Raw genomic sequence first — 10,416 nt, forward strand, 5'->3', positions numbered from 1 at the left:
TACAAAAGGTAAAAAAGCCGCCAAAAGTCGCATCAATCCAACACAAAACGTCACCAAGTCAGTTCCGAACCATGAACCGGTCAATGAGCAGCATCAGCAGCAGCAGCCACCACCTTCGGACCACACGGATGTCGGACATGCTGGCCCGGATCAACCAGCTGGAGGCCGAAATGAAGTCGGAAATCGCGCAGTGCCGCCGCCAGTTGACAACCAGCACCGTCCCGGCGAAGGTGGTTCGGAGCTCATCGGCGAAGTTGACGCGGGCACGATCGCTGGACGGCGTCATCGGGGTGGAGGTGGAGGTAAATGTCAGCGGATTTGCGACCATTCCGGAGGAGCTGCTGTGGAAGATTTGTCGCGACTTGAACGCGTTTCAGCTGTGCCAGGCCCGGTTGATCTGCCGGCGGTGGAATCGGATCATCGGGACGAGCTCGTTGATGGACAAGCTGAAGGTGCGGCTGCCTGGGGGGTGCACTTTGAGGAGTAATTGCGAGGAGCTGGGGGTTTTGGGTGGGTCGAGGTATACGCGGGTTGTGCTGGATCGGTGTATGATCCTGAAGCCGGCTGGGTGGTGGCCAATGGTTTCCGGAGGGCTTCACACGTTGAGCTTGATCTACTGCAACGTATCGACGGAGGAGCTGTTTGAGATGCTGAAGCTGACGCCGAATTTGAGGAACTTGACGATCGGCGTCCATTTTGGTTCCAACGTTCCCGAGGTGAACTTCCAGCTTGCTGGGTTGAAGAAGTTGAACATCCAGAGCATTATCGAGCCAGAGTCGTACGAGATATTCAAGAACGTGTGTCCCGGGCTTAGGACGCTAGCTCTGCCGCACGTCGATAAGGATTCCAGCTTGAAAGTGCTGGAGTTTATCCGATCGGTGGGGAAGACGCTGGAGAACCTTTCCGTGCAAGGTGGAGACGACAAGTTCTGGACGAACTTGCCGGAAGAGTTTGAGAAGGTCCGGTTGAAACGGTTCACCTGCGGAATCAAGGACTCGAGAATGCTTGAAAAGTTGCTTCAAACACAACCTTCCATCGAAGAACTCATCCTGACCGGGGTGCACGATGCGGATCTTGAACTCGGCAAAACGTTACCAAATTTGAAGCGGCTCGAAATCTTGGTCAGAGATACGCTTGATGGCAAGCCTTTGCTCGAGAACCTGCAGCAGCTGGAACACTTGAAGTTGGAAAGCATCGAGTTCAGCAAACCCGAACTAAACGTGAACTGGTCCAAAGATTTCCCTAACTTGAACTCCCTGAAACTAAAGTCGTTCGACGTAAAGGATTGGAAAAAGTTCTTCGAGGAATGCCCACGAATTAAGAATCTCAACAGTTTGCAGCTGATCTCGGTAGACGCTACCACCAAAATCACCGACTTCAACCTGCCCAAACAAACCCTCAAAACCCTAAAAATATCCAACTGCAAATTCCCAACTCATTTCACCAAACAACTGCTCAACCTGTACCCAAATTTGGAAGAAGTCTCCCTCGAGCGCACCGCCGACATCACCGACGCGATCGTCCAAAAGCTGTGCCAAAACGCGAACCGGCTACGTTCCTTCTCCGTAACGGCGTGCAAGATCACGGAAAGCTCCGTCGAACACCTCATCGACCACTGCGATGCGCTCGAAAAGGTACGGATCTGGAACTGTGGCACCATTCCGCACAACCGCTGGCAACGGCTGCGGAAGCACCGGAACGTCCAGGTGCAGTACAAAGTTTAGAGCCTGAAGATGGCGTCGAAACGTCGGTGCGAAAACAAACTAAAGGAGGTATTAGAGAACGACAAACAAACAAACAAACTTGTTGACAGATTGCCGCAAACAAGTTTGCGAGTTTACCAAACTGTCAAACACAAAAAAGTGCGAATTTGTCTGTTTGCCGTAGTCTAATAGCTCCTTAACCTAATTTACTTTTAATCTAAATTGTACCACTGTGCATCTCGAAAATCGAATCGAAATAAAGTCCTCTCGCAATCTCTCAGAGAACGCAAACTTGTGTGTTTATTTGTCCACCCCGCAAGTCTGGCCAAAACATTGTGATCTTTCAACGCCTTTTCGGACAGGTCACGGCTAAATGTTTGGATCTCCTCGAGGAGCGCGTGCAATTGCACGACCACGCTGTGCCATTTTTGAGAGAGAGTGTTCTAAATTTACTTCTCTCTGTGTGGTCATATTAGTGGTAATTTAGTGACAGTTGACTGTTATTGGCTATTGACAGAAATTGTACTTACCAAGACTGCAGTTGACAGCATCGCGCGAGCCACTTACCTTATTCATTTTTCACATTGCTTCAAACAATGTAGTCAGCAAGTACCTTTACTTCGAAGTCCGTAATTGAGACGAAAGAAATGTGATGACGACAACGCCTCATCAATCACGACTCAAAACAACTTTAGTCAATGTTATCTTTATTCATTCCTTCTTCACACTGTATTCTATACAAATCAAACCTCACGCTCACCAACACAAACCTGCACATCGACTTGGCCTTTCCAGCGTGAAACGCCTACCAATATGCAGCACCACCGACGCGCGCTTGTCGACTTACTTCTTCCCCTTCTTTTTCTTCTTCTGCCCCTCGGGCCAGGCAAATCCGCGCGATTTTAGCACGTCCTAAAAATCATTTCACTGTAATTTTCCAAAATAAAAACACATTTCTGACACCTCACCTGGATATTATGACAGACGTAGTAGGCGTTCTCCATCGCGGACTCGCTGAACAGGTCGCCCTGGAACTTGGACGACTTGCCGCCCTTACCCTTGCCCTTCTTGCCCTTGCCCTTTTTGGGCTTCGCCTCGGTCTCCTCTTCGTCGACTTCGTCGCCCTCGCCGGCCGGTGCCGCCCCGGCGCCGCCTCCGTTGTCGTCGTCTTTGCCGCCCTTTCCGGCCGGCTTTTTCTTCGCTTTGCCACCGGGCATTGGCTTTTCAAAGATGAATTTTTGAGGGAAATTTGCTCAAGATGTGTGAAAATTTGATGAAATTATCGACCAAACAAACATGGTTCAGTATGAGACATCAAAAAGTGAAGTAGGCGTTGCCAAGACCTCACGTGGGTTGCTTGTTTATGGCTCTGTGTTGTGATTGGTTGCTTGGATGCTTGTTGTTTGTTTTGATTCCTGAATTCGTACAAAGAAGTACGTGATTTGGACGAAAACAAAACAATGCTAACGTTTATTTGTAAACAAACAATGCAGAGAGAATGAAGATTGTCAAATAAGTTTTTGTGGTTGATTTATGTGGAATAAGACGTGTTGTTTGTTAATTGCAAAATATTTGTGTTTTTATTATAAAAGAAAGTTCCCGATCATGACAGTATGTAGACGTGGTCAGAGGGCGGTCGGGAGGTTTGGCTACTGCAGCAATCGTGTTGCGTCCGGAACATGGAAGTTTCAACAACCTGTTTTTGGCACCCTCGGTAAACGTCAAAACAATATAAACTTGCTGCCAGATCTTTTCCGGATATCTTTTGAGAATCTCAGTGGAGTCAGTGGAGTCTGCACTTTTCTGAGGACATCTTGATGCGGATTCGACGAATTATTATAAGTCAGAGTTGTCAAATTTTCAAATTTAATAAATTTTATCAGTTTTGACAATTGCATCAATATTGACAATTTTATTAATTTTATCAATTTTATTAATCTAACTAATTTTATAAATTTTATCAATTTTGTCAATATTAGGAATTACGAATTTAACTAATTTTATTTTTTCAGTTTTTATTCGTTTAAAAATTTTACAAATTTTATTAACTTTATTGGCTTTATTAATCTTTTAATCTTGCAAATTTTGATAACATAACATTTTATCATGTTTATCACTGAAATTAATTTTACCAAATTAACCACATTTGTCATTTTTACCAGATTTTTATTTTTTTCTACTTCAATTTTCTAAAATTCATCAATATCATTTATTAAAAAAAAATATCAATTTTATTGGTTTTGTATTTTTTTTAATCAATTTTATCGATTGTATAAATTTGGTCAATTCTTCAAATTTTCTTAATCTTACTAAATAATTAATTCCTTTTTTTTTAATTTCATAAATATTATCAGTTTATCTATATATATATAAAAAATTTCGATGGTTTTGTTCGAACGCGAATCAATTCAACACGGAACGTCGGAACGAGGTGCTTTTTGCTGCGTTGGGTTCGTATAAGTCCAATGAAGGTTCTTACGATAACCAATTGACACTGTGGCCACTCTGGAACCGATTCCGGAAAAGCTGCAGATTGTATGGGAAAAGTTACGTAAAATCAAATTTTGATCACAGGAGGCTGAATAAGCAAACAAGCATGAAACGTCAGGAAACCAAAAAAGGGCAGGACGTAGTTTGCCGGGAAGAGCTTGTAAATTATAAATTTTATCAGTTTTATACGTATTTTTACCAACGAATTTAACTGATTTTATATTTTTTTTGTTGATTTTATCAGTTCTATCCATTTTCCAATTTCACAAATTTTACTAACTTTATTCGGATTCGGATTCGACGAATTATGATAAGTCAGAGTTGTCAAATCAGTTTTGACAATTGCATCCATTTCGACAATTTTATAAATTTTATCAATTTTATCAATCTAACCAATTTTACAAGTTTCATGAATTTTGTCAATATTTGGAATTACTGATTCATTTTTTTCAGTTTTTGTCAATTTTATAAATTTTTACCAATTTTACCAGATTTTTATTTTTTATACTTCAATTTTTGCATTTTGTTATCAATATTATCAATTGTATAAATTTGGATAATTCTGTAGATGTTCTCAATATTACTTATTCATTTATTTCATATTTTTTTCAATTTCATGAATTTTATCAGTTTTATCAATTTTATAAATTTTATCAGTTTTTTTTTCACTAACGAATTTAACTTATTTTATTTTTTTTTTGATTTTATCAGTTCTATCCATTTATCAATTTCACAAATTTTGTTAGCTTAATTTATCTTACAAATTTTATCACTGAAATTAATTTTACCAAATTAAAACCACATGTGTCAATTTTAACAGATTTACATTTTTTTTACTTAAATTTTCTTAATTTTATCAATATTATCAGTTGCATAAACTTGGTCAATTCTTTAAATTTTCTCAATGTTACTAATTAATTTATTTCCTTTTTTTCAATTTCATGAATTTTATCAATTTTATAAGTTTTTTTTTTCACTAATGTATTTAACTATTTTTATTTTATTTTATTAGTTCTATTCATTTACCAATTTCACAAATTTTATTAACTTTATTCGGATTCGACGAATTATTATCAGTCAGAGTTGTCAAATTTTCAAATTTCATCATTTTTATCAGTTTTGTCAATTGCATCAATTTTGACAATTTTATTAATTTTATCAATTTTGTCAATATTTGGAACTACGAAATTATCTTTAATTTATTTTTTTCAGTTTTTGTTCATTTTATAAGTTTTTATCAAATTTACCAGGTTTTATTTTTTTCTACTTCAATTTTCTAATTTCCAATTTCTAAATTTATTAATTTTATCGGTTTTGTATTATTTTTAATTTTATCAATTATATAAATTTGGTTAATTATATACATTTTCTCAATCTTACTAATTAAATAATTTCATATTTTTTTCAATTTAATAAATTTTATTAATTTTATAAATTTTATCTATTTTATAAATTTTATCTATTTTATAAATTTTATCAATTTTATAAATTCTATCAGTTATTTTTTACCAGCGAAATGAACTAATTTTATATTTTTTTAATTTTATCAGTTCTATCCATTTATCAATTTCACAAATTTCTTCACTCTTATAAATTTTATCAGTTTTATCGTTTTATCACTGAAATTAATTTTACCAATTAACCCCATTTAACAATTAATCCAGATTTTTTTTTCAAACATTATCAAATTAATAAAGTTTATCAGTATTATTAATTTTATCAGTTTTGTAAATTTTATCAATAATTGTTTACATTTAGTCAATTTTATCAATTTTATCTAAACTAAACTTTCCCTTTTTTCAACATTATTAATTTTATCAATCTAACAAATTGTATCCAATCCAGAGGTTGTGAGTTCGATTCTAGCACTGGGATTTTTTTTTGAATTTAGGAATTCTATCAATTTTGGCATTTTTTTTTTAAATTATGAATTATCTTTTCATCAATCTTACACGCAGAAAAATGTTTTGTAGAATCAGCCTGTACGAAGTTTGTTTCAACAAAAAAAATGTTGAATATAATCAACGCCGATTTTGCGTTGAAACAAACCTTGATTTTCTCAATTCCACAAAAATCTTTTGTTGTTTTGAAAAAAGTTGCTTTGACGTTTAGCGTTGATTCAATAAAAATCTGGATTTTCAAATCAACAAAATGTTTTGTTGATTCAAATATGCCTTATTTTTCTGCGTGTATCAATTTGACAAATTTTATCAATTCTGTCAGTTTTTTTTTTTAAATTTTATCAAAAGTAAAAAAAAGTTTTGATTTTCAATTATTTTAAACAAAATGTTTTAAACATTATTTCAATAATGCTTCTGTAAAAAAATGCTCAAAATAATAAATTACTGATTTTATTTATTTCTTCTGTTGGTTTTGTTGTTGAAATCGAGGTCTCGACTCCAAATCCCTGGACTATCGAGAAATTAAAAGTGCAACATGGAGTTAAACTTTCTGTCAAGCTGCTGTGAAGTTTACCATGACAGCTGCGAAAGTTTCACTCCATGTTACCGGCTCACATCTCTCTTTTTAATTTGTCGATACAGAGCGGATTCGCTAATTCAAATGGAACTGCATTCGAATGAGCGAATCCAAATTCGCTAATTGACTGACAGCTGTCAAAAGCTTGAAACCACGTGTTCGGAAATTGTCGAACAATGATGTTGAAACGTCAACATCAGTTTGACAACTGGTTTTGACGGTTGAGTGCTTTTAAATTCGAATACGTTCGAATTAGCGGACATTCGAAGTAGCGAAATTCGAATTAACGATCCCGCTCTGTATCAGTTTTTCGTATCGAATAGAAAGGGACAAAGTAATTATCATGGTTCAAGTACAAATTTATGGAACCTTTACGTTTCGATTGCAATACCTTTGATTATCTGTGTCATAAAACTGATAAAAAGCTGCGACTTTTCAAAACCTATCCGGAACCGGCTTTTGCGTTCAATTTGCACATCCGGAGCCTACCAGCCGTAATATGCATGCAATTCCGCGTGGTTTTACAATTTGCCGAACCACTCAAAGCGATAAGTAACAACAACAAAAAGAAGGTGGCCTCAACATCCCGATAACCGCTGATTGACATCAATTCAACGGATCTTATCGCGCCGAATTGTACGCCCATCCGATCGCGGTCCAAAGTCCAAGTCCAATTCAAAGTTGGTATTGTTATCTTTTATCGAATATCCACGCATCGCAGCGCTGACCACGCTAAAATTAAAACAATCCGGAATTCAATCTAGAAGGCGCTGCGCGCGTCCTCTCCGATTCAGGTGTCACCGCAGAGCTGCGCCAAAGGATGCTAATCAATCACGGCCAACTTGGACCAAAACAACACCGCAAAACAATGGGATTTTTCGCGAATTATCGACCATCTGTCAAAGTTGGCGCATGTGACCGCGTCGGGGCTCCGCCCCGCGCGAATATTTATCACAATACGCCCCCGCCTTATCAGTGACATCTGTAATCCCCGAACAACCTTCTCAATTATGATGGATTACTGCAAACAAAGCTGAAAAAATGGTCACGCAAGCAGAAGTCTATAAATCAGGGACCTGCGCCGGGCCCAAGTTCAATACCAATTGAACCACTCCCGGTTGAAGTTTCCGCAGATGATGTCGGTCGCAGCCGCACTGCTTCTGCTGTCAGCCGCAGGCACGCTTGCCGCGGACTGGCGCTACCCGACCCCGGGACCGGACGGCTCCGTCGGAGCTCCGGAGAACTGGGGCGGTAGCTGCGACCAGGGTCGCCGTCAGTCACCCATCGACATCGCGTACGCCGCGTCCGTGCGCGGCTCCTACCCGGCGTTTATCTTTGACAGCTACGACAGCCTGCCGGACAGCGCTTACATCGTCAACAACGGACACACCGGTAAGTAGACGGAGCAAGGGGTCATCCAGCGTCGCTAACCCTCACCTTGTAGTTCAGATCAACCTGGACAGCAGCTCTGCGAGCAGCAGCGTGTACGGTGGCGGCTTCCGCAGCAAGTACGTCCTGGAGCAGCTGCACTTCCACTGGAGCTCGGAGCACACGATCGACGATCGTCGGTACGCGCTCGAGATGCACCTGGTCCACCGGCAGTCCCGCTACGCTTCCGTTGAGCAAGCGTCCTCCCACAAAGCCGGCATCGCCGTGCTGGCGGTACTGTTCCACGTGGACGAACACCCCAACGAAGCCATCCAGCTCATTCTGAACTCCACCAGCCCGATCAAGGCCAAGGTGGACGAGCGACAGCCGCTCCGCGCCCCGCTCCACCTCAACGACCTGCTACCCAAAGATCGCACCGTGTACTTCCGGTACGAGGGAAGTCTGACCACGCCAGTGTGCGCGGAGTCCGTCGTGTGGACAGTGTTCCCGGAGTCGCTGCCGATCTCGCTCGGCCAGGTGCAGGACTTTATGACGATCCACGACGCTGACAACCGGGAGCTGCTGGCCAACTACCGGCCCGTGCAGCCGCTCAATACCAGGGTGCTGGTGTTGGTTTCGGATACGGAAGTGGAGGCGAGCGGAGCTCGCAGGATCGCGTCGGGAATGTTCGCAGCGGTTCTTCTATCGCTGGCGATAAGTTTGTTTTAAAAGTAGACTGTAGATAGCGCACGGTAGCTGGTAAGTGCCAAAAATAGACTGATAAAATTAAGGTTAGTAAAAATAAAGAACTTCAAGACGAAGATTACCGGAGTACTTTCAATTGGGGGCCACGCGTCTGGCTATCGGGACCGACTTTATGACCGTCGCGATGAAAGTGCCCGTAAGTGCGGCCCAAAGATTGTCTAGTCTCGATGAGACGGTACGTCAGCAATCGATTCTTCGGGACCGCGGGTTATCAGACTCTGACGTAGGTGGTGGAGCGTTTGTGGGTGTCATAAAACGTCAAAAATAAGATTCCAATTGCAGTTGGTTGTAAATGGAGCAGCTGATAACGCTTCCATTCATTCAGAAGTGGAAAAATACATCGTAGGAATCCTTGACTTCCGGTTTGACAGCGTTGGGTTTGTTTGTTTACATGCACGCAGAAAAATAAGGCATATTTGAATCAACAAAACGTTTTGTTGATTTGAAAATCAAGATTTTTGATGAATCAACGCTAAACGTCAAATCAACTTTTTCAAAACAACAAAAGATTTTTGTGGAATTTAGAAAATTAAGGTTTGTTTCAACGCAAAATCGGCGTTGATTATAAGGCTTTCTAGTCAGAAATTTACCAACACATTCAAAGTATGTTTACATTACAGCTGGACGTTTGTTTGCATCAGGTTTCCTATCTCTTTCTAGCATTTTTTTTTTGTCAGGCGCCTTCTAGCTGGTTTTTTTGACTGGCCGCCCGATATGTCAGCAAACATACTTCGCAGGGCTGTGACAGCTCGAGCTCGGTCTTTGTTTGCATCAGGGCACTGTGACGAGAAGTTCGTCATTTTTGGGTTAAATTATATTTTTTTTCACTGGGCCTAGAAAGCCTTATATTCAACAAATTTTTTGTTGAATCAAACCTCGTACAGGCTGATTCTACAAAATATTTTTCTTCGTGTGAAAGTGACCTCAAATTTTTATAAAGATTGACATTTTTAGTGTAACCCCTCTCCTCACAAACGTCAAACTGTAAAAAAAATGTTACCGGGTCTTTGCCGGAAGAGATCCGGAAAAAGATCCGGCAGCAATGTGTGCGGATTTGACGCATTTACGCTCAATGTAAACATTCACTTGAGTCAGCGGGATAAACTTTGGTTTACATCCGAAGCCCTCGTCTTTCAAAATAATGTAAACAATATACACTCAATCCCCGGTGGTTGGTCACTTTTTCGTTTGACACTTTTTTAGTTTGTACCCCGTTGGTTGGTCAAAGTCAAACTAAAAAGTGACGAATTGTCACTTTTTATACGGCGCTCACGCACACTATCAAAACAAACGTTTGGTAGTGTGTGTGAACTCCGTGTAAAAGGGGTGTCAAACTAAAAAGTGACCCCGTTCGTTTGACAACAGTTAAGGTAAGAACAAGATTGTCCGTCAGGCCTGAACGCAAACGCAAAATTTTGCGCCTGTCATCATAGCCTGTCAGTAATCGACCATTGAACAAAGCAACCCCTGCAGATTGTTCGACTGACAGTTGATGGAAAAATCGAACTGGCACAGCGTTCTGCGTTCACCACTGCGTCGAACGGACAATCTTGTTCTTAGCTTCAATGTCAAACCATTGGGGTTTGAGTGTAAATATATTGACCGGGTAATA

The 10,416-nt window shown here is 40.3% G+C and overlaps 2 protein-coding genes across 2 annotated transcripts; one reads left to right on the plus strand and one right to left on the minus strand.

Annotated features, from left to right (window-relative positions):
• Positions 1-2,393: 2,393 nt before the first annotated feature.
• On the minus strand, positions 2,394-3,006 carry LOC119769394 (small lysine-rich protein 1). Its single transcript, XM_038261559.1, has 2 exons — positions 2,672-3,006; positions 2,394-2,615 (listed from the first exon to the last, which is right to left on the minus strand). The coding sequence occupies exons 1-2, from the start codon at positions 2,918-2,920 to the stop codon at positions 2,547-2,549; spliced, it is 318 nt and encodes a 105-aa protein (XP_038117487.1). The 5' UTR covers positions 2,921-3,006; the 3' UTR covers positions 2,394-2,546.
• Positions 3,007-7,804: 4,798 nt separating this feature from the next.
• Positions 7,805-9,065, plus strand: LOC6047698 (carbonic anhydrase 4). The gene is made up of 2 exons (XM_001864686.2): positions 7,805-8,063; positions 8,116-9,065. Exons 1-2 carry the CDS (start codon positions 7,805-7,807, stop codon positions 8,766-8,768), a joined length of 912 nt encoding a protein of 303 aa, XP_001864721.2. The 3' UTR covers positions 8,769-9,065.
• Positions 9,066-10,416: the final 1,351 nt, after the last annotated feature.

Source organism: Culex quinquefasciatus, chromosome 1 (assembly GCF_015732765.1).
Source record: "Culex quinquefasciatus strain JHB chromosome 1, VPISU_Cqui_1.0_pri_paternal, whole genome shotgun sequence".
Classification (NCBI taxonomy): domain Eukaryota; kingdom Metazoa; phylum Arthropoda; class Insecta; order Diptera; family Culicidae; genus Culex; species Culex quinquefasciatus.

Excerpts from the sequence above, each read along its gene's own strand:
- LOC6047698 (XM_001864686.2), top strand. The coding sequence starts at position 7,805 with ATGATGTCGGTCGCAGCCGCACTGCTTCTGCTGTCAGCCGCAGGCACG. Across the intron at positions 8,064-8,115 it reads CGTCAACAACGGACACACCG|TTCAGATCAACCTGGACAGC; the intron begins GTAAGTAGACGG and ends CTCACCTTGTAG.
- LOC119769394 (XM_038261559.1), bottom strand. The coding sequence starts at position 2,920 with ATGCCCGGTGGCAAAGCGAAGAAAAAGCCGGCCGGAAAGGGCGGCAAA. Across the intron at positions 2,616-2,671 it reads ACGTCTGTCATAATATCCAG|GACGTGCTAAAATCGCGCGG; the intron begins GTGAGGTGTCAG and ends AATGATTTTTAG.